Source organism: Equus przewalskii, chromosome 6 (genome assembly GCF_037783145.1).
Source record: "Equus przewalskii isolate Varuska chromosome 6, EquPr2, whole genome shotgun sequence".
NCBI classification, from domain to species: Eukaryota; Metazoa; Chordata; class Mammalia; order Perissodactyla; family Equidae; genus Equus; species Equus przewalskii.
Window position 1 is genome coordinate 26,549,925 of NC_091836.1, and position 23,468 is coordinate 26,573,392.

Sequence of the window (23,468 nt, forward strand, 5' to 3'; positions counted from 1 at the left end):
GAGCCAGGATTAGAACCTCCCCCATTATTTGCTTCCCTCCCTGCACACCCCCGACTTTCCTCTAAAGAACATCAGGCGGGCTCCACAGCCGGGCAGAAAAAGTGCTTGAGAAATGCATTAGTGGCTAGAGGATTTTTACATTTTTAGAGCACTTTCCTCAAAAATTCTCAAAAGCCCCATCCATCGATTGATCTCAGAGTATCCTCCTGAGGGTGCCAGGGGAGAGGGCAGCAGAAGAGCACAGTTCCTTCTCTCTTGCCTTTTGAGGACCATCTCTTTGAGGAGCCCTCCTTGATCCAGCCCCCTCACCCAGGTCGAGAGCCCCCCGTCTCCGGGTGGGGATGGGAAGAAATGGGCTGGCGCCCTGGCTCCTTTCCCTCCTTCTGCTGGAAGTCCCTTGTGGGCAGGATGGCAGCTTGGACACAGCCCCCAGTTGTGACCCAACAGGCTTGATTCTTGGTGCTGGGGTAGTGCACACTCAGGTCTTGGGCAGCCTGGATCAGAAATACCGTGAAGCGTACGTTTTCAAGGAGGGAGAGAGGGACTGGGCCCACCACGCTGATATGCTGTCAGGGAGCTGTTCATTCTCAGGGGGGAGGAGATAGGGCCTAGATTTAAGAGGAAAGAGATTGTTTCCTTGGTGGGGGGGGGGGGTGTTTCACATAGGTTCTTTGAAGCAGTTAGTCCAACTGTCCTCTCTGAGACCAGGCGACCCCCTCAGTTCCTGCCCTCCAGGGAGCTAGATTGGAGCTAGGAGGGAGAGCGGGGATGGAGGGTCAGAGAGTGGTGGGGAGAAGTAGCCCAGGCAGTAATGAGGGCAGAGCTACAGCTCCCTGCCTCTGGGAGATGCTCTTACCCCAGAAGACACTCACCCCTGGGGCAGTCCCACCTTCTACCAGGGCAGGTAGATGGAAGATTCCATCCCCTGTCAGTTCTCAGAAAGCCGGCCAAGACCCCAGCAGGGGAGGAAGGGAAAGGCAGAGCTCCGATGAGGTCTCCGGAGCTATTTTGAGAGGAGTTCCTCTTAAGTAACAGGAGCCTGGCGGGGAGCCTCCTCCCCCTCTGGCTCCCCTACTGCCCTTGCCTGCCCCCTCACTCTCCCCCCCTCCCCCATAAGCCCTCACGGCTCCTGTCCGGGCATTGCAGGTAACAGAGCTCGCTCAGCTCTGCTCTGCAGTGGCGCTGACTCTGCTCTTAGAGGCAGAGAACAAGGAGCTCTGCAGGGAGCCCCCCCGCGCCCCCACCTCACAGCTCCTATTCCCGTGGCCCTTGGACCAACACCAGGGGCTGCTTCCCCTCTCCACCTTCCCTGAGCTCCCCTTTGCTTATAAACTGGGCCCCAACCTCAGGACAGTGGAACTGCAGGCACCCAGATTCTCTGCACGCATTAACTTAAAGTTAAATGCCCCCAAATCCTTCTGCCTCTCGGGTTGGGGTTGGGTGGATGCTGCTACCTGGACAAACTTTCGGGAGCCTCCTTCTAGTGGTTAGGTCTGTTCCCTGCCTGTCCCTACCCACCATTCCTTCCCTCCAGCTCAGAGTGCCCACTGGCCCCCAGCCACAGTCTCAGCATCCACGGAAGTTTGGCAGGTGCTGAGGGGGTTAACAAGACAGCATGCACCAAACCAACCGCAGGCACACCGCTTAGCAGTCCAGCAAAGAACTGGTACTGGCCACCTTGCCCGCTGCTCCCCAGCCCACCTCGCATCAGCATCAGCAAGTCAGAGTAAAGATAAACTCTTCCTGAGCCTTCCTCACCCATCTTCACTTGCTAAGGGCTCTGGGCGCAGGCAGGTAGGCAGCCACCCCCTCTATCCCTCCCTTCCTCTTTTCTGTTTTCTGCCAGGTTCTGTCTGAACATCCTTTCAGGCAAAGGGGGTGGGGAGCCCCAGACAGATGAGCTCATTGGGAGGAGGAGGGCAGAGGAAGGAGGGAGCTGAAATATCCTGACCGGGGAGATGCTCACCGGACGGTCCCAAGTTGGAGAGGGACATGTGCCCACTTTCAGGAGCAGGCGCCTGCTTCCCTCACTGCGGCTCAGAGATGGGGTGAGTCCTGGGCATATCTTTATTCTGGGCCACATTGCGGTGGGGTATGAAGCCCCAGGGCAGGGTCTCAGCCACCCTACCCAGCACCCCAGAGCTGTGTTTCCCTCTGCTTCACGGGTTACCATGCCCCCCTGCCCTCCCATCAAGGGAGAATGGGGGCTCAGGAGGGCTGGGGGCTGTAGGCATTGGCAAGATTTCTCATTCATTGCAGCCTGACTGTCCCTGGCATGACTTTGTCAGCTGAGTCGCCAGATGTCCTGGAACCCTAGACCTGGGCCTGCCCCTGAACTGGGCACTGAGACAGACTGACCAAACCAGAAGCATAAAATGGCGTGGAGTGCCAGGCAGGACTCTCCAAATGTACTGGTCCCGTCCTCTGGTCCCCAAGAAGCAGTGGATCCTGCAAAGTGAGGGCAGAGGGAAGATGTGGAGCAGGAGAGGAGATATGGCAGGGGAGGAAGGTGGGGGAGAGAGGGAGAGGCCGAGAGGAAGGGGGGAAGCACGGAGCAGAGGAGAGTCTTCCTGGAGTGAAGAGTAACTTAGAGAGGGTGGAGTGTGACACAGACCGAGAAGGGGGGGTGGGGACAAGGAGACAACTGGCCAGCAGGTAAAGAGGTTTTACAGGTTTTCAGAAGCCAAGAGAGGAGAAGGTGGCCAGCAGAGCCCAGAGCTGTTTGCATATGACTGTGGGGTCAAGGGCCAGGCCACGTAGTGGTGGGATGTTAGGGGCCTACTGAGAAGGCTTCCCCTCTGCTTCCTAACACTTTACCTCTGCCTCGCTGTCCACGGTCATTCTGAGGTTGGTTCCAGATCCCTTCCCCCACCCACCCCTAAGTCTGTGAGCTGTAAGAGGCCAGCCAGGCCACTGCCCTTTCTCCCAGGGTGATGTGATGGCTTTGGTGTCACACCGCCCTGGTCTGAGTTCTCTGCTATTTTCCAGCTCTGTCACCTTGTGTGCACACATACTTAGTATAGGAGAAGCTTGGTCTCCTCATCTGTAAAAGTGAGAAAAGAATGCGTGTTCCAGAGTTGTCCTGGGGATTAAGTCAGCTGAGATACACAGAGTGCTTCACTCAGTACCAGGCACAGAGTAGGTGCTCAATAAATGGTGCCTGTTGTTATTTGTCTAGCCAACTCTCACTCCCGCACCCCAGCTCCCGTATCCAAGGTTTGGATGTGAACCCATCCTCAGGGCCCTTCCGACAACGACAGCGTCGGCTCCGCCGGAGAGCCCACACCATGTGAGTGTGCTATGGGGAAGCGATGGGGAGGTTGAAGACTTTGGCAAAGGTCAAAGGGAGGGGAAGGCCGAGAGGACTGTCACCTTTTATCTACAGTCTCGACTGGAAGGATGGGGCAGCTTTGTCCTGGCTGCAGAGCCAAGGACACAAATTAGACTTGACCTGATCTTTAGAAAGAAGTTCCCCAAAGGTGCCTAGCTCCAAATTCCCCCCCTTTCCCAGCCTATTTCTCACCGTGAGTAGGGACTCACCACCTCCCCTCTCCCCGCCATTGAGAAACTGGGTAAAGGCATACAGGGGCACAGAGGCAGCCTAGAGAAGAGCATGACTGAGGAAGAAGGCAGAGCGACAGGGATGTGCCTCTGAGTGTGTCATATTTACCTTCAGGCAAGCAAGAGTTAATCCCACTTCTATCTTTTGAATCTTAAAATGAGGAGTGAAGAGGGCCATTGTCAGGGACTTAGAAGACATCTAAAAGTATGCCCTGATATGTGACCCTGATATGTGAATCTTCTTGACAACACTCCCAAGCTATGCTTGAATACCTTCCTGGATGGGGATCTCATTACTTCAGAGACACTCAACCCTCTGCACAGCTCTGACTTCTATCAGATCAATATCTGTCTCTGCCCGCCAGTCCTAATGTTTTGCCTTGGGGCGGAATGGGACAACTCTAATCCTTCTCCCCCGTGGCCACAGGCCAGGCCAGTGTATTGGCCAACAGCTGTGATGTGCACTTCCCCTCCTGGCAGGACGCACCCTCTCCCTCTGCCCATTTGCCCTCAGGAGAGGCTCTCAATCTGTTGAGGCGTACAGCTCCTGGTCCCTGTGCCATCTGTTTACAGGGAGTTTGTCCCAGTTAAGAAGCAGAGGCAGCTGTGGTTGGGATAACAGTGACTTTGCCAGAGCTATAAGGGGAAGCCCCCTCCCATGGAATCCCAAGGAGCCAAGCTGAGCACCCAGTGTCCAATTGCCCCCATTCCCGAGCAGCTCCTGGACCCTCAAGGTCATTATTGCCAGAGAAAAAGAACAGCTGCTTTACCAGGCTACCCACCCCCAAATCATCTACTCTTCACTCCCAACTCATCTACTCTCCGCTCCCAACTCATCTACTCTCCGCTCCCAACTCATCTACTCTCCACTCCCAACTCATCTGTTCCCAGCACCTCCATCCAGAGAGTCTTTCTCCTTTTTCTAGCCAGAGGCCTCCTCAGCACCGCAGGGGAGAGGGATCCTAGGCTAGGCACATCTATTTTAGGACCAAACCTACATGCCGTCTTGAGATGCCAGGATATAGTTCTCAGATGGGCTTCCTTCCCCAAAGCCCTCTGGCGCTCTCATCCTCTGGGTGGCCGGAGCCTGTCGGGAAAGGTGGTTGGCACCTGGACATCAGCATGGTAGCAGGGAGCCAGGAATGACTAGAACCTCGTGGGCTTCAGGGTGAGAGGTCTGTGGGGGGCAATGCCACCAGGGCCATCTGGAGCCCTGCCAGCATGACCTTCTGAGCCCCCATAGTGCTGACGGAGGAGGGCAGGAGACCCTGGAGGGCCCATCCTCCTGTGCACCCAGCTGCCCAGCCCACATCCCGCCAGGCACTGCCCCAGCCACCTCTTGCCTGAAGTTCTTTAGATAATACCCCCTGCAAGACAAGTGGCCTAACAGGGGCCCATCTACAAGCCAACAAGAGGCAAGTCATGTGACTGGGGTGTGGGAATGGGACTCAGAACTGGAGCTAAAGGACGTGAGCCTTCTTTCCTGGGACATCAGATCAGCCCGGGGAAGGCCTTTACATTTACGTGACAGAGTTCTAGCCCAGGCTCTGTCATTAGCCAACTGTGTGGCTTTGGGAGAATCACTTTCGCTCTCTGAATCTCAACTTCAAAAACTGAGCCCTTAGAGGAAGCATGGGGGCCTCTTCTACTCCAACTCAGGCCCAGCTGGGGAGGCAGCAGGAGCCTGGGCTGGTGTGTGCTGCTGTGCGGAGCTGTGCCCAGTGGGTGCTGGGCCCAGCCTGGGTGTGTGCTGTGGGAAGAACAGCCGACCTGGAGCCTGATGGGAGATCCTTAACCTTGACGCATCGTGTGGCCTTAAGTCGCTTCCCTGTTCTGGTCCTCAGTTTCCCCTTCAGGATAGTCAGGAGGCTCGGCTAGGTAGTCCCAGGGACTCCTCCCATCTCTGATGTTGTAAAGATCTCCTCTCCCACACTCCCCTCCTTTTGACCCTCAAGACTTGTCCTAGGGACTCTAAAAGCCTCCGCGCACAGACTCCCATTCCATGGCAGCAGGCAGCTGGCAGGCCCATGGCTGTGCCTGAGCCCTGCCGGGGCTCCGGTGGGAAGTGAAGGAGCCGCAGGTATTGAAAGGCTCCTGTACAGGCCCCTCCACCTCAGTTGGGGGACACAGGAAGCTGGTGACCAATTCAGAACCCCAGGATAAGAGCTATCCCCCCACCGCCGTCCCGGCCAAGGCAGCACTGGGCAGGCTGGGCCAAAGAAAAGCAACTTAGAGGAGATGCCTGAGCCAAATCCAGCCCTCCCAGAAGCCAGTCTCAGCTGGTGTCCTCCAAAGTCTTCTGGGAGAAAAGCCCTAGAATGAGGAAGATGCTGCTGGCCTGGCCGAATAGCAAGGGCTGGTGTCTACCCCAGAAGGAATCAGCCAGGATTCCCAGTGCCTTCTCTGCTCAGTCCACGTCCCTTGCCTCAGTTTTCCTATCTGTTAAGTAGAGAAGCACCCTCTCTGACCTCCCATCCTTGGAAGACTCAGGGGCTCCAGCGGCAGACATCCTTTTAAACCAAGGTACCCTTGGTTGTGTTAAATACCAGCCGCATCTTTTAATGCTGCCACCTCCTTCCTGGCTTCCCTCTCAGGCAGCAGCTGTAATCCTTGTAGGCATGAGGACTGCCAATGTCAGGACCCTCCTGGAATATTCTAAAATGCGTCTGACCACTAGCAAGGGTCTCTGGGTTACCAGGGAGCAGACAGAAATGACAAAGAAACCAGGAGAAAAGGAGGATCCAACCACTCCAGCATTTCCTTGCCATTCAGAAAATTGAGATTTTTCTTATCTGGTAAGCCTCCTTGGCAAGGATGCGTGTGTGTGTGTGTGTGTGTGTGTGTGTGTGTAAGAGACAGAGAGAGAGAGAGAGAGAGAGAGAGAGAAATGAGAAGAGAGACATAAAAACAGGAAGCAAGAGAGAAGAACAAGGCCGCGTGTGTCTGGGATAGTGGAGCCCCTAGGCCAGGGGGTTGCCTTGGGTCCTGAAAGTAGGGCTGATTCACAGCACGCAAATGGGATACAGCAGGACGCAGATGGGACAGGAGCAACCTGACTCTTCCCCCAGCCACCCTGTCCGCGAAGTTGCACGAGGGCAGACTCTGACCAGCTGTCATTCAAGACGTCTGCCTAGTCAGACAGTGCTTAGAAACAGGGACAGGAAGGATGGCCCCTCCATTCACAGAAAGAAAAGGCAACATCAGCATAACAGTTGGCCTTGAGGGCTTAAAAGGTTGTCATCATCCTGGAAATAACAAAGAGCCCTCCAAGAAGTGGGTGTCTAGCCATCCTGTCCCCAGGGTGCTTCTGAGGTGGATAGAGGCCCCCAAGATTCTGTAGGCAAAGGGGAAAAGAGATGAAACGTGTCAACAAGAGTGGACTAGAATGACCCCATCCTTGATGGGATGTGGCAGTGCCAATGGGATTGCCAGGAAAGCAGCATCGGGGGCCCCTGTCAGGATCCTGGCAAAGCCCCAACTTACCCCACTCTGCACCCCTAAAAAAAAGCCACACTGGAAGGATGTTCAGAGGAGATGATCTGTTTATTGTAGCCAATAGATCCAAGCAATAAGACAGACTACAAAAGAAGTCAGTCCACTCCAAAAAGCAGACGCATCACAGCAGGCGGGTCACAGAGGACCCTTTAAGTTTCTCTCCCCGTCACCTCTTCCAACCACCACACAGCACATCACACCTAGAAAGTGCATAAGTAGTTAGATTTTCCATCCAAGTGCACGAAGAGCAATAAGAACATTCCATAATTTGCCTTTGGTGAATCAACTCAAAACATTGAGAAATGATTGTCCCCCCGCCCACAATGTAAGTTTTGGGGTGGGTGTAGTGAGATGTTTTATATTTGTATATATAATATATCTATACCTATATATAGATTATGTACAAATGCATCAGCAAGCTTCAATAAAGGAAGACATCAGCAAGAGGCACAGCGAGAGACACAGGCTGTCTATCCTTAAGACATAAGTAGGAAGGAAAATTTCTTGAATCATCACCCGTTCCACCTGCACCAAGCCGTGCCCACGGCCTGGGACTATCCTTTTGGACCTGGCCAGTATTTTCAATTGTCCATCTGCTCAACCTGACTTTGTAAATATTTACCAGGCCATCCTCCCCAAGGAGACTCCCAGGGAGAAATATGGATCCAATCAGCTTTTCCCTTTTATAACTGGGAATAATTGTGATTAGTCCATAGCTGGGGGGAAGATAGCTATTTTCAAAGCCAGCTCCAAGGCACCTCAAGGCATTTCAGTCCTGAAAAATTGTGCTTTGTTCTTATAAGCTAAATCCCATGGGTTGGCCAGTCCATATTTCCTTATAGTGGCCCTTAATGAGGAGGAAGAGACAGATGGGGGCGTCCAAGAGAACAGGCAAGGCAGGGGCGGTTAAGAAAACCAGCAGACTGAACCCAGCAGAGCACAGTGATGGGGACATGCAGCCAGAGTGGGGCCTGAACCCCAGAGCGCAGGAAGCAGAACAGCTTGCTGGTATCGACGAGAGAGCAGGGTAGAGAAATGGCTGCCGGGGAAACATGTCACGGGTTTCCCACCTCTACTTGTAGAAGCCCCGTTTTGTTCTCAGCCACACTGCCCTGGAGGAGGCCTCTGGAGGAGATTCTAAGAAGCTCGAGAAGTAAGTGCAGATGAGGGTGGGCACCTGGGGCAAAGGTGTTTATTGGCCTGTCTGCATCTGCTCGGGCCACTGAGGCCCAGGGAGAGGTGCTGCTCTCGAGATGCCCCACTAGGTCAGGGCAGGGAAAGAAAGGAATCTGGAAGTCTTGGGCTTCTTTATGGAAAGTTAGGATTTGTTAGAATAAACCTAGGGAATCTTGCAAATAATTCCCCTAAATGTTGTGAGTCCTGGATAAAGAAAAGTTCCCAGCATCAGCACAGATCCTCACTCATCCAGGAGAGGAGGGTACTTAAGAGGTTGCCAAAAAGTGAAACCTGCAAGCTGCAAAAGTGTATTACGACAACCCTGGTCTCAGCTGGCATGAGGTGCCCACCACCCACCTCCCCCTACTCAGCTGGTTGGCTCGAAGGATGGGCAGTGTCCACCTGCCCCAGGCATCCTGGGGCTTAGCCCACCCCCATTGGCAGTGTATTGATTGGCAGTTAGGTACTGAGCCGATGAGAGAATTTCCAGATGGGCTGGACCCACCCCACCTGGCGTTAGCTGGCTGGTTGCCCATCCCCCACTCTATGCCCACTCCACTTGGCCTGTCACTTCTTCCCTGTTGCATCTCCCTGCTTTCCTCCCTTCCCGGGGCCCAGACTCTGAAATCTCTTCCTTCTTCCCCAACTCCAGCCCTGGAAGCAGTGACTGCAGAGGTGGAATTAGATGCACCAAAAAAATTAATCTTGGTCCCCACAGTGCTGACCTGGCAGCCCCCAACTCTATTATGGCTTTGTGTGTGTCCCAGGCACCCAGCACAGTGCCTGGCACGTAGCGGATGCTCAATAAATGGTTGTTGAATTGAAGCGAATTAAACTGAATATCCCATATGCTATTGCTTTCACCTCAAATTGGCCATCTGATGGGCAGAGGCAGAGAAGAGTCCCTGAGACTGTCACAGTCCTGTCTCCACCCCCTCACCCCAGACTGGTGCCTGCCACACACTGACTCCCTGAGCCGGGGCAGGGGCTGAGCTCCTGGAGAGGCTGGGAAGTGCCGAGGAGGGTCAGCCTAGGCGGGTATGGAGCATTGCCAGTGACTCTGCCCTCTTACTCCCTGTTGCTCCATCCCTGCCTCGGTCACAGCCTGGAGGGGCGGGGCTCCAGGGAGATGAGCAGGGCTGCCTGAGTCCACTTTCCTCACCTCACCTCCCTCAACTACCCGTCCGCAGAGACCCCTCCCACTGGGAAAACTATGGCTCTGTTGATTCAAACTGGAGACTGAGGCACCAGAGGATGACAGGACCCTCAGTTTCTGTCAGTTTGAACCGCAGTTTCCCCATCTGTAGTATGAGTGACTTGGCTAGTTGATCTTTAGGGTCTTCCAAGGTAGTGTTCTCCATGTCAGCAGTTTCTCTGTCTCTCTCCCTCTCCTCAGGCTTAACCAGTTCCCTCTTAATGTGAGTAAAATGGCAGTGAAAGTTGCCTCCCCACAAATGCTACTTTGTCCCCCATGGAGGGAGTTGTTGGAGCACGGGAGGGTGTAACATGGCGCCAGATGTAACATGGCCACAGGACCTCCCCTCCCCTTCCCTCAGAAGCACTCCCTGCCCTGGTCTCTAGCCAAAAGCCAGATGGAAGCCCCTCTGAGGGTGACTGGGAAAGTCTGAGCGGAAGCCCACTCTGCACAAGGACGCCTCTGCCGCGGCTGCCACCCCCGTCCCATCTCTGCACCTTGGCTGCTCCTGGCCATGAGGGTGGTCATCCTGTTGGAGGAGGCAGTCTGCAGCAAACTCCACTTTACAATGGAGCCCCACCCCCTCAGGCCCTCGGCTCATTGAAATTCGTCTCCTGTTGGTGGGTAACTGTGGTGGAAAATGACCACTGCCCAAAACGACAGGACCCACCCATGGCCCAGCTCAATGGCTCTTCAGCACAGCTCTCGCCGAAAACCCCAGGGGGTTAGCAGCCAACAGAAAACCATGAGGCTTCTGTGGGAGCTGCTGTCAGTGGAGAAGAGGGTGAGAGCAGAGCTCCTGGGCCAGGGCTTGTCTCCATTTGCCTCCAGCCCCAGCTTTCCTTCAACACCCAGGAAATGCCCAGTCGTCCCTCCAACATGCCCCCCACCCAGGCTCTAGGAGCCCATCCCCACCCCCAGCCCAAGAGGGCTGCCCTGGGCTGGGAGCAATGCCCCACCCCAGGCTCCTTCAGGCAGCACAGGAAAACCCTTCCCCCACCCGCAGCTCCTCTCTGAAGCTGCCACCAGACAAGCCCACGTGCTGGGCAGGCTGGACGGTTGACCTCCTCCTCTATCACCGCCCGCCCTCCTCCTTCTCTCTGGGCCCCTCACACATGCCTCCTGCCTCCTCTCAGGGACAGGCAGTTTTCAGCCCACTTCTCCCGCCCCCCCCCAGGGCCCACACATCCCCGACGCCATGGCAGCTTTCTCGAATGAAAGAGAGGTGGGTCACTCTTGGTGCAGGGTGGGGGATACGAAGTGAGGGGTTCAGGAGGCCCCAGATAGGTCCTGGGGTCCCAGTTCAAGCACACCAAGAGCGGACAGGTGGGGGGCACACTGTGCAGGGCGGAGTGAGAGGAAGATGGGACACGAGGGAGGGGCTGCAGGGCGGGCCGCCCATTACTTGGTGCCATCGTCCGCGTTGCCCTCTCCGTCTGTCTTGCCCTCCTCCTCTGTCTTCAGGTCATCCGTGCTCAGTTTCTGCTCTTTTTTCCTCCTCACGCACTTCACGACCATCAGCACCAAGATGACCACAGCCAGGAAGCCCCCCACAGAGGCACCCACAATCACTGCCACCGTGGAATCCCGCTCAGGGGGCTCTGGAGAACGAAAAGAAACAGACCCACTGAGCACTGGGCTGGAAAAGGGAGCCCCTCCACTATCCCCCGGCTCCCGCAGTGTGTTGGGGGTGCTCCTGACTGTACTCTCCTCCGTGGAAAGGGTTTAGTCAAAGCCAAAAATCAACCCAGGCCAATGACCTCTAAGCCCCCCACCCCAAAATCACAGGGCATCTAAAAGCCCCAGGGGAGGGCAGCATAATGCAATATTTAAGAGCATGGACTTTGAGATCAAACAGACGCAAATTTGAGTCCTGCTTGTACTGTTTATTACTCGTGTGGCCTTACGTGACTCACTTATCCTCTCTAAGCCTCAGGTTCCTCGCCTGTAAAATGGGGATAATAAGAGTACCTCCCTCCTAGGGGTTTATGAGGATGAAATGAGATAATGCACATACAGAGTTTACCCCTATAGCTGAGACATAGTAAGTGCCCAGTAAATGAAAGCTGCTATTTTGGTTCTTAAGATTGTGATCATGATTATCTGACAGCAGCATAAGGATTCTCTGAAACGTGTTCCCAGGTCCTCAAGGACTGGAGGGCATAAACGGATGACTTGCACCAAGCACAAGGTGTGCCCTCCCACCCCTCAGGAGGGCACAGCCTCTTCAAAGGAGCTCTGAGCTAATACTGCTAGAGAGCAGTTGTGTGGGAACGGTGAGCGGTCCCCTCAGCAGCTCCCCACTCTGCCCGCCCGCCCCTCACCTTCCATGAGGACCTGCAGGGAAATCTTGCCGTGGCCACGGTGGCGGTCGGGCGGGTTCATGATGTAGCAGTTGTAGATGCCCTGATCCTCCAGATGCACGTTTTTCAGTGTCACTGATGCATCATACTTGCTGGGGTTCCCCGAGAATTCCACACGGTCCCCGAACCGCTCCAGCTTCAAGTTAATGATCTTCATGCGGAACTGGAGGAACTGGGGGTGGACAAAGGACAGGATGAGGGGCTGGATGAGCAAGGAGCTGCAAGGAGAGCGGGTACCTTTCTCCCATGCACCGTTTGACCGGGAAGAGAGGCAGTCACCTCCAGATCTCCACCAGCCTCCCCAGGGCCACCCACCTTCTGCCAAAGCCCTCTGGAGCAGACGGCCCCCCAGGGTACTCTGCGTTCTTGGTCCCATACAAGGGCAGGTGCTGGGAAAGGTGGGCTTCACGCTGCGGGGCTCCCACCTCCTGCTTCACCCCCATCTGCATCCCAGGACTCACCATCTCCTCGGAGCAGTTACTGCAGCCCTGGTAAGTCCAGTTCAGGGAGAATTGTTTGTGGTTCACTGTGTAGCAGGAGTTGAAGGTGCAGGGCAGGCGGGCATTAGTGCCATTGAGGACGTTGAGGGTGGTAGGTACGGTGACTTCCATGCTCCGCCCTGGTGGCACTGCGGATAAAGCCACAAGCTGGTGAGGATTCTGGATGACAGGGCCAGGGAGGGGACAAGCCTTCTGCACCTGGTGGGGAGTGGAGCAGAGCTATGGCAGCAGGCTGGCACCCTTACGGCTGAAATTAGTCACGGAGTGGGGTGGGTAAAACTCATAAAGGGTACCTGATGTGGCCCTTGGGGTAAAATGGGCTGCAGAGCAAGGCTGGGGTGAAGAGAGACCAGACCATCTGTCCAGCTGAGGACAGACAAATGATCTAAGCCTTTCCCAGGACCATTGTTGTGCAGTCCTCCACCTGGCCATCCCACCCCAGTCCCGCAGCTGCCGCCTGCTGGCTGAAGACCTCGGACAAGGAGCTTCAGTTTGCTGGCCTCAGTTTCCTCTTTCTTCCCCATCGCTTCCAACCATCTCTGCTGAGCCAAAGCACTTCCAGCTGAAGCAGCAGTGCCCCATGGGGCAGAAAGCCACCTTAAATGCAAAATTTAAGGGGACGCCCACGCTCAGGGTCATACAAATACCTCCCTAAATTTTGCACCCTAAGCAGCTCACTTGCCTCACCCTAGTCCTGGCCTTAATTAGAAAATTCTCTGCCAGTATCGTCAAAACCTCATCCCAAAAGATTAATTTTCTTTATAGAAGATACACAGTAATGTTCAGCATCAATTATTCATTTGCTCATTTACCAAATATTTATAGATCGCCTACTATGCCCCAGGTGCTTAGTCCAGGTCTTGGGGGAAATTACAGTGAACGAGACAGGCAGGGTCGCTGCAACATGGAGCTTGTGTTCTAGGGAGGGGACAGACATTAACAAGGAAAAAAATAGTAATGTAACTTTAGGCAGTAATACATGGCCAGGGCTGTAAGATACAAAACAAAGTAAGGGGGTGTTGTTTTATCTCTGGCAGTCAGGGAGACTGCTCTGAGGAGTGACATTTAGGTGGCCCCTGAGTTAGGTGAGGGAGCGAGCCACTGGAAGTCTTGAGGCGATCAAGTTCCAAGGCAATGGGAACATCAAGAACAAAGTCCCAAGTGGATGGAATGAGCTTCATGTATCTGAGGCACGAGGAGCAGAGTGCTCAGGGGGACAAATGGGGAGACCTGAGGCCCAAGAGTTAGGCAGGGACCGGTCAGCAGAGGCCTAGTGGGCCAGAACATGGAGCCAGGATTTTATTCTCCAGAGATAGGAAGCCACTAAGGGACTAGGGGCAGAGGGCAGCTAGCAGGCTGTCCAGGTGAGAGCTGTGGCTGTTGACAGGGAAACAGCATAGACCAGGAGATCCGGTTAGCCATGGGTTCAAGCCCAGCTCTGCCTCAGCCCAGCTGGGAGAACGTGCGTGGGCCAGCTCCTTTACCACCTAAGCCTCAGTCCGATCCTCTGTAAGATGCAGAGATGGCACCCACCTCCAGGGTTGTGATAATTAAATAAGAGAAAATACATAAAGCACAGTGTGCAGTCTGCCTGCCAGTAAGTGTTCAGCAAATGGTGGCTCTTAGGATCCTAAATCCTCCTCAAGTTCTGCCCCCTAAACAGCAAGGGCTTCCGGGTCAGTCTCCCAGAGCGGGCACCTTGGAGCCTGACCCCTCAGGCAGCCCCTTGGAGTTCCCCCAGATCTGACAAAGAGCCCAGGCCTTGCGGGGGCAGCCTGGGAGGCTCCCCTGCAAGCCTCTTATTTTTGAAATTGTTTTGCTCTGCAAAGCTGCTGGGCCCCATCCCAGAAGCAGCCACACTGCAGCCTGGAAGCAGGAATATATCAAAGCCTGCCCCAGTGTTCTTCTGCTCAGTCCATCCCTTGGGTTGAGTGGCCAGGGCCAGTAGGCAGGCTTTGAGAGAGAGAACAAGAGATGCTCTCAACTGCTGGCCCCAGAGGTCACGACTGAGCCCTAGATGGAGGGATAGGCGTGCGGCCCCACCTGCAAGGCCAGGGCTTCCAGGTGTGCTCTGCAGTTAGGGGAGTACAAACTGGGGAGGCTGAGTGGGCCCACCAAGAAGAACAAAGCCCAGTTCCCATCTCCTCACTTTCACAGCACAGCGCCAGGCAAGGAGGAGGTGTTCAGCAAATGCCATCACCGCCCCCACTCTGCAGAGGCAGAGAAATCTGCAGGGAAGGAGCCTGGCAGGGCCCTGTCCTGAGCTTACCTCATATCCCAGGAACACCCTGCTCCTCTAGTCACTTGCCTTGGAAGGGTCTGCCACCTTCCTGGGGCCCCCAGCCAAAAGGAGCATCCACCGGGAGAGACACCAGGAAGTAGATGCTGTGAATCTAGCTGACCCGTCTTTGGCCTCTGTCCCACCCCAGCCCACTCCGGTTAGAACTTGAACCCCACCAGGCAGCTCCCTCCATCCTGAGGGAGCCAGCACCCTGCCATGAGGGAGGGCAGAGCCATGAGGAGTGAGAGGTCTTTTCTGGCTGGCAGGAGGGGGGACCCATAGACAGCTGCAAGGTGGGGTGCCTCCCCCCCATCCCTACAGCGAGTCCTGCAGGAGGCACCAGGAGGAACACGTGTGCCCTCTAGTGGTCAGCGAGGTCAAACGTCAAGCCCCAACTGCACAGTGAGGAACAGGGGGTCACCAAATTCGAGGAAGCCAAAAGGGGGACCTTCAGGAATTGTAGATCTAGCCCCATGTCTTACCAATGGGGGAAGTGAGGCCCTGAGAGAGACAGAGGATAGGGACAGGCTGGGGCAGAGCCACGGTTCCTGACTCCGAGTCCAGGGCGCCCCCTGCAGCCTGAGGATCCCAGGCTCAAGGCAACGGCCTCAGGCCTTTCACCAATCCAGGCCCTCATTAAAGACGACAAAACTGTCAGGCGACGGGGTCAGAGCAGTGAGCAAAATCCTGGTCCCTTGATGAACTCTGCTGCTTCAGGAAAGAAGCGAATCCACAGCGAGGGCCACAGAAAGGACTTCACAACAACAACCAAGTCTGCGAGCCAGGCGCCGTTTACACACTCTACAGATATTAATACTCACAACAACCCTCTTATCACCCCACTTTCCAGGTGAGGAAATTGAGCACAAGGCAGTTAAACGAATAGCCCAAGTTCACAGCTAGTAAGTGACAAACCCAGATTTGAACCCAGGCTGCCAGGCTTCAGACAGAGGGTGGGGGCGTCGAGGTTGGGTGGGGTTGTGATTGTTGTCTGAAGGCGTTGCAGGGACCAGGCCTCCTGCTGTCTACATGGCAGGTCCAGCCCCATAACTGCCAGCCCCCAGCCTTAGGCAGGCTGGCCAGAGGGGAACAGTCCCCTTTAAAGGAAGCTCACACGTCACAGGAGCCCACAGTCTTCCTGGTTGTCCCATTTGGGACCAGGTCTAGGGTCTGGGTCTCCTGATTTCCAGCTCACAGAAAGTAAATGGCAGTCACAGGGGTGCAGTAAGGATGTGGCTTTTGATCTTAGTTCCAAAACATCACCAGGGCTGGCCCCCCACCTTCTCCAAGGCACACCTGGCCCCGCAGGCCCCACGTCACCCACTGTTCTACCTGGCCCATCTTGCAGAGATCACAAAACTTTGTTTGTCTCCTGCAGAGGCTGGAAGTTAGTTCTCTTCACACTTCTTTCCAACCCTACAGCACTCTAAGAGGTAGGTTTATTTCCTTCTTGCTTAAAAAAAGAGACAGAGAGTGTCTAAGCAGAGGAATTTTCTCCCCGACCTTCTGGAGCACATTGCCCCTGGGGCACCCTCTGCCTCCCAGCTGGGTGTGACACCCAGCCCGTCTCCTGAGCTGCCTTACCCTTCAGACCCGCCCCCACCCGAGTCTTGCCTCCCAGCCCAGGCCACTCCCATGCAGCCGTGAGAGCAACCTGTCCTCGTAGTCTCTCGCCCCCAAACCCCGACTGATCCCTCCCTGTTGCTTTCAGGATCAAGTCCAGGCTCCTGGGCACGGCTTCTGAGCCCTTAGCCATCTGGGACCAACCTCCATCCTGGCCTCATCTCCTGCCAGCTTCCTCCCCTCCAGTGACCCCAGAGTTCTTACTCTTCCTGACAACACCACCTTCTTTCACGCCTCCACGACTCTGCACGTGTTTGTGCTTCAGCTCGGGAAGCTCGCTCATCCTTCTGCACCTGGAGCCTGCCTACTTCTCCTGCAGATGCCAGCTAATGAGGCTTCGCCTCCAAGACAGCTTCCCCAGTGGCAGCCCTGTTCCCACTGTTTCCTCATGACCGAGAGGCAGAATGGCATAGTGGCCAAGACCAGGGCTCTAGCCTGGTCTGATCTTAGGCAAGATAGTTAACTTCCCAGCACCTCAGTTTCCTCATCTGTAAAATGAGAGACAGTAATAGGAGCTACCTCCTAGGGCTGCTGTGAGGGTTAAACAACTTACGAATGTACAAAGCTCACAGCAGTGCCTGGCACACAGTCAGCCCTCGACAAAGGTTAGCTGCTGTTATTGGCATCATTACTGTTATTGTTATCACAGCACATCCGATGCTGCATTGTTATTACTTGTTTATGTGCCTGTGTCTCTCGGGATCCTGGGGGAACATGATTCTTATTCATGTTGGTACCCCTGGACCCAGGACAGTTTATGACACCCAGTGGGCACTCAGTAAAAGTCTGTAGAAGAAAGGGAAGGCATTTTCCACTCTGGGTCTGGGTTCCTGCCCCCAGCAGCAGATCTGCGCAGTGGGCTCCAGTGAGGACCAGACTCCACTTTCTAGGCCTCCCCTAACATAGCCCAGACTTTGGTAACCAGGCCAGTGAGCGCAGGGCCAATGCTCTTGAGACAAATTCTAAGGAAGCCCAATGATTTGGATTATTTCTAGCGAAAAACTAGTCTCACGTGCTTCTGTCATGTGTGCGGTAGGTTGCCCAGCTTGTCCCCTTTCCCTTTGTCAGCTCTATAGTCATCCTCACAAACCCAGCCCCTGGCACAGTCCCCTCCCTCATCACTTGTGGCATCCCTCCATCTTGGGGACTGATGCTACTACCACCACCAAAGTTCCATTGTCCCCCTGAGCCCTCTGCCTTAGAGTGCCAGGGCTGCCTCATCACAGCACCAATCAAATTCAAGTTCAAGGTCAACGTCCCCATTCCTGCATCCTCCTCCCACCCGGGTTTGCAGAGGCTTTAGCTTCCTCCCACCACCACCTCACAGCCCTCATGCCCTGACCTCTTCACCCCAGACTCCACCTTCCCCTAAGCCACACCCTGGTCCTGGTCACGGAGCCCCCTTCCTTTCTCCACTTAGAAAAGGCTCTCACAGGGCTGCCTCCCTCCCACAGGAAGCTCTCCCGAACTCCCAAAGGAGGTCACCTGTCCTCCATCGCCGGCTCCTCACACACAGGTCATTCACCCAGCTCCCCCTCTTTTTGCCAGCACTTGAGATTCTTAGATCAGTTATTGTTAATATAGCAGCACCATTTCTTGAACATTGGGGGCAGCAGAGTTCGATGGTTAAGTACATGCTGAAGTCAGACAAACAGGTTCAAATCTCAGCTCACCTGAAACCAGTCGTGTGACCTTATTGGGCAAGTTGCTTAACTTCTCTGTGCCTGTTTCCTCATCTGTAACATGAGGATAATAACAGTATCTGCTTCATACAATTACCTATTACTGTGAGGATTAAACAAGACACACAGCGCTGGGGCACGTGAAAAGCCATAAAAGTCAGCTACAATTGAGCACCCGCTACGTGCCAGACACAAAAAACCCAGGCAGTAGGTTTTCTCCAGTTCACCTGGGAAAGAACTGAAGCTCAGAGGAGTCGCGTCTATGCCCATGAGCTAAATGCCAAAGCTGGCTTTAAACCCAGTTCTGACTCCAAGGCTCATGCTCTTTCCACTGCCTGGGCTTCCATCACATTCCTGCTCTGTTGTTACTATGTCCAATAACTCAGAAAAGCTAACAGGCCTTATGCAGGCTGCCAAGGGCTCTGCACTGTCTCTATTTGGCCTCTTGCCCAATATCCAGCACAGCATGCCAGAGCGAGAGAAAGAAACTCTGTGATGGGGAATATTCCCACTGACAGTCCTTGGACTGGACCCTCAATTGCTACACCAGCAATGAGTAAGTTTAGGAGCAAGAAGGACACTACCTATAAAGCAGGCTTGCAAATAACCCTCTAGCCCACCCACCCGCCAGGAGGTCCATGAGTGATCAAATATGAAATCAACAGTTGGATCACTTGACTGGGCAGTCTGCAAGGCTGGGCTGGACAGTTCTGAGACATGGTCTTAACGGGCCACGGCCACACTCAGTGCGTGGGTTCCTATTTTTTTTCTTCTTCTTCTTTTTCTGATCCCTTCACCTAACCCCTCCTCCACTCCATCTGGCCAAGCCAGAGCGCCTTCTCCATCGCTGCCTGCTTCAGCAGGTCTCCTCCCCATCCAGAGATCATTTCTCCAGCCTGCTTCCCACCTACTCTCCCACACTTTTCAACAAATCTGTAGTGCAGATTTCCGGCAAGCCAGACCCAGACTCAACTTTCTGCCCTCGACTCCCCCACGCACTCTTTCCTAATATCCTAAATCCACCAGATTCCAAAGGTCAAGGTGCACAAAAGAAGCCCCTTCGGGGAGCATTAAGTCCCAGGACCCCTAAAAAAAAAAATCCATGGAGAAACTGCAGATCCGTCTACCGTCTGCCCCCACCCCCACATAGGCCATTTCAGGGAAATCCCAAGAAAAAAATCACCTCCCTTGACAATTGTCACCCCCAAGGAACACTCAGATCCCCTGACCCAACATTTCTGTGACCAAGTGGTCCCAGCGTTATGCAGTCCCCAGCAAGGTCTCTCCAAGTCCCCAGCACTTCCCTCCCCAAGGACACCGAAAGGAAGCTCGAGCCCTGTCTTCTTTGCTGCCCCCTGCCCCCATCCTCTTCCAGTGGCGGCTGGACTTCTGGACCCTCAGGAGCATGCAGATGTGCAGTCTAACTTACCCAAAGAGAAAAAGAGACTGAGCCCCGTGAGACTGAAGGCAGGGCGAGGTAGCCAGGCATCTCTGTGCATTTTCAGAGAGGGAGATGCTAGTCGGGTGGGATGTGGGAGAGGGCGATTTGAGGGGCCGAGGGCTACAAGGGAGGAATGGTTAGATGCTAAAAAAAAATGCACGGATGTACTTCAAAGACACATACAACATTAAGGAAGCTTTATTTCCATCTCTCTAATATGGCCGGCTTGTATGTTGCTGCTAAAAAGAGAGAGGGAGTGTGTAACGGAGAGAGAAAAAAAGGGGGATGGAGTAAATTTTGTGGTTGGTGGATTTCGAAAAGCAGGTGGGAGGGCATAAAAAAGTCTTTCTGAAAGGAACAAAGTTCCCCAGAAATTTTTACCCTCTGAACAAGAACTGGAGCAAATCCTGCCTTTCCGTCTTCCCTTGGGTGATTATTGGGTTTTGAAAGCTGTTAGAGGAACCCGTTTATTTCAGAACTGCTGTTAAGGGGGGAACTCTTTTTGTCATTTAAAAACGCCCAGAAAAGGAGATGCTTCTTTTTATGTTATTTGGAAAGGCTCAGGGAAGTGAGTTGGTGACACGTTCAGGAAGTAAGGACTTCCTCATTTTTCTAGCACTGTCACTGAAAACCGAGCGTGTCAAAGCAGGCTGGGGTGAGAAGTCTTACAATCAAATGTAACGTGAACCTCTGGGCAATGTTGATTCAGTCAAATCATCAGTAAAAAGACATTTTTGAGACAATTGGGAAAAAATAAATATGGACTGGGTATTAGATTATACTAATGAGTAATTCTTAGTTCTGTTGGATATGATAAAAAATATTGGGGTTATGTTCTTTAAGATCTTTATCTGTTATACGCACTGGAGTGTTTGTAGGTAAAACGATATGAGGACTGAAATTTGCTTTAAAATATTCCAGGAAAAAAAAAAAGGAGGTGAGGGAGGTCGAGGAACAAGACGGGACATTGTGGTTGATTGCTGAAACTGGTGACGGGTGCAGAGGGTTCTTTATGCAGTTCTCTCTTCTGCTTTGTATGTTTGAAAATTTTTCTTTTAAAAAAGGAAGAAAAATAGGCTAATATCACAAGTAGGAGAGCTTGGAGGTGAGCACCAACGTGGCCCTAAACAGAGAAGGTGACCCCCACTCTTCTGGGGAGACAATGAGGTAGAAAACAGGTTCTCAGGCAACAATGGGCCATTGATGCTCCCAAGAAGGAGCAACGAATGTTTCTGAGCATTAGCTCTGTGCCATGTGAGATCTGAACTTAATTGTAACCCTGAGATAAGTGATTCCTTTTTTTTTTTTTTTTATTGCAAACGAGGAAACGGAAGCTCCCAGGGCTTAACCCACCCAAGTTTATGTATGATCGTGTCAAAATTGACTACAGTGGAGCCATTTTAAAATGGAGTTGGATCTGCCTTTCCAGAGAAATTGCTTTGCTGTCTTGAACCTTGACTGGGCCAAACCTTTGGACTGGGCCAAAACGACAATTGTTTTACAAGCAATTGTCTGAGAAGTCAGCAGGAGTACGGACGCCCTGACACAAAGACTGAGGACTGTGGACCTTCTGACGACAGAATCGATAGTCCATCAAAGCCTGGCCAAGACTAGCTCTCCGCCTCCAAATCCAATTAAAATTCTTTGTAATAGAACCTCCCTTCTTTGCCTTTGAAAGCCCCTGAGTTTTACTCCCTAGCAGAACATATTTTGGGTTTCTACCTGAATCTGTGTCTCCTGTGTTGCAATTCTAATTGCACAAATAAAAATCTGCTGTTTGAATTGTAGTGATTTTTTTCCTCAGTCGACATTTCTTAAGGGCAGAGTCGGAGCCAGGATTCAAATGGAGGCCTGTGTGAAACACTGGCTATCTCTGTCTTCCACATGGCCTGTCACCATGGGGAGGAGACAGGGGACCTGCCTTCAGGTTGTTTAGAGACAGAGGGAAGAGAAGACTGCGATAGACGAAGCAAGGGGCCTCTGCTTGGGATGTAAAAGATGGTGCGAAGGTGCAGGGTGTGGAGGGACAAAATGGGAGGCCAGTACAGGGCTTGGCTCAGAGCAGACACTGAATAAACAGGCATGCATAACTGCCCAGGGACACCCCAGGACGATGAATGAATTTGGAGAGGGGATGGGGGAAAGCAGACATCACAGCGAAGGCAGTGAACTCTAGCCAAGGCTGCTGAAGCTGTTGTAGGCTGGGGAGGAGTGAAGTGGTCCACGTCCGGGTGGCAGTTGCTGAAGGCAGAGGGGTGGAGAGGAGACCTCTGGGTTCTCCACCACACCAGAGGTGTTGTCCATGCCCACATCTTGCACAGACTGTCCCCCACGTGCCTCTTCACTAGGGTCTGGCTGCGGCTGGCTCATCAACAGAGCACTCAGCCCATTGAAAGGAACATCAGGAAAGCAGAGGAGGGGCAGCCTGAGGGGGAAAGTGTCCCCTGGGGTCCACGGCCAGCCTCCATCCCCATTGCCCTCAGGCCCAGGCCTCCTCCACCATCAGCAGTGGCCTGGTTTGCAGGTGTACCCAGACGGATAGACTGGTGTGAGCTGGGGCTCCCTTCCAGCCCCTCGGGCAGGTCCCAGTCTGCGGCATGGCCACCTAGGCTGCCGCAGGCACATGTCAGCCAGAGAGTTTTGGTTTGACGTAGCCGGCCACCTCCTTTTTCTTTAATGCAGCGGAGGGTGCCTGTGAGGCCCAGGGAAGCTGCTAACCCAGCTCACTTGGTCTCGCACTGGGTCCAGACTCTTCTATTTTAGAGACATCTGAGGCAAGAAATGGATCCAGAAGTTCCTCTGCTTCTATAAAGAATTTAGTGGAAAAAACCAGGTGTGACCTAGAATAGTCTCTGTCCAACTCAGCCGTCGGGAAGCAAAGCTCAGAAGGCACCGGGTCAGGGGAGAGTTACCCCAGTAGAGTGAGGAAGAAGGGCCACCCCAGATCCTCCCCACGGCTCACATGGGCCTCCAGAGGCTCATTTGCTCCAAAAGAGTAGGTCTTCCGTAGGAGCCTGGAAAGCAGAAACTCCAAGAGGTATTTTGCAGAAGGAAGACACCAGTATCAAAGATGGGCCACTTGGGGAATCAAGCCCTATTTTCGGCATTTCTCCCCCGTGCCATTTACCTCTGAAGATTTTATTAGACAACACACAATTACTTACCCCACTGGGAAAAGCAGTGTTACAATAATTTAAAGGAAGGTAGTTTCCTTTTGCCTTTGGAATGCCTAGTTGAGGCTGCAGAGAGCCTCCCTAGTTACATTCACCTTAGAGCCTCACTTCTCAATGTGTGGTCCCCGGACCAGCATCATTAGTATCACCTGGGAGCTCCTTAGAAATGCAGAGTTACAGGCCCCACTTCAGACCCAGGGAACCAGAATCTGCATTTTTAACAAGATCTCCAGGTGATTCTTGAGCACATTAAAGTTTGAGAAGTGCTGCCTTCAAGTATATTAAAAGGTTTGCATCCCATGAGCAAGAAGCAACGAGAAGCCAGGTTTGGGAGGTTGGGACTGGTAAGCAGGAACAAGTTTAGGATTAAATGCTGGCCTCAGGTGATCTGCAGAGTACCCAGCATCCTGCTCAGGAATAACAAGGTAGGGATTCATTTCACTCCCTCTTGTCTGCTCCAGGCCCTTCTCAAGCCATTCCCTACCAGGGGAGGTTTCTCTTACCCCACAGATGGCTTCACATCTTGGTGTCTTTGCCTTTGCAATTTCCTCTTCCACGAATGCCCTTCCTCTCTTGCCTGCTCAGCAAGCTCCTAGTCTTTCTTCAAAAATCTGCTACGAAGTCACACACTCCTTACCTTCTACATACCGCTTCTCTCTGTGTTCCTGTGACACTGGGCACATTCACTCATTTGCTCATCAATTCCCTCATTCAACAAACTCAAATGCCTATTCAATGACCCCTACGTGACAGACACTAGGCTAGAAACTAGAGACCCAGATGTGAATGAGGTACAGCTCACTCTTTGAGAGTTCACATTCTAGATGGGGAGACAAATAAACTCCCAATACAGAATAATGAGGACAATCCCATATGCAGGACGATGGCAACAAAGGTACATCTGGTATTGCTTGGGTCTCTGTGTTAACAGGAGTCAGAGAGTATTGTCATTTTTTGTTTACACTTCCTACTTTGCCA

General features: G+C 53.3%; 1 protein-coding gene and 1 long non-coding RNA gene across 3 annotated transcripts; one reads left to right on the forward strand and one right to left on the reverse strand.

Moving 5' to 3' along the window:
* Positions 1-1,199: 1,199 nt before the first annotated feature.
* LOC139083861 (uncharacterized) lies at positions 1,200-21,099 on the forward strand. The gene is made up of 3 exons (XR_011540885.1): positions 1,200-2,048; positions 3,203-3,289; positions 20,642-21,099. It is a non-coding gene; the product is annotated as an uncharacterized lncRNA (long non-coding RNA).
* On the reverse strand, positions 7,086-19,599 carry SCN2B (sodium voltage-gated channel beta subunit 2). 2 transcript variants are annotated; one of them, XM_070623235.1, is made up of 4 exons: positions 19,306-19,599; positions 12,252-12,488; positions 11,752-11,962; positions 7,086-11,028 (listed from the first exon to the last, which is right to left on the reverse strand). In XM_070623235.1, exons 1-4 carry the CDS (start codon positions 19,363-19,365, stop codon positions 10,829-10,831), a joined length of 708 nt encoding a protein of 235 aa, XP_070479336.1. In that variant the 5' UTR covers positions 19,366-19,599; the 3' UTR covers positions 7,086-10,828. The 2 variants fall into 2 exon arrangements, with proteins under 2 accessions (XP_070479336.1, XP_008511716.1); XM_008513494.2 differs by having other exon boundaries at positions 12,252-12,418; positions 19,306-19,577.
* Positions 21,100-23,468: the final 2,369 nt, after the last annotated feature.

Coding starts and splice junctions, on each gene's coding strand:
- SCN2B (XM_070623235.1), bottom strand. CDS start 19,365: ATGCCTGGCTACCTCGCCCTGCCTTCAGTCTCACGGGGCTCAGTCTCT. Junction 12,489..19,305: donor CAGTCTCTTTTTCTCTTTGG/GTAAGTTAGACT, acceptor ACTCCCCACCAG/GTGCAGAAGGCTTGTCCCCT. Junction 11,963..12,251: donor GTAACTGCTCCGAGGAGATG/GTGAGTCCTGGG, acceptor GTCCACCCCCAG/TTCCTCCAGTTCCGCATGAA.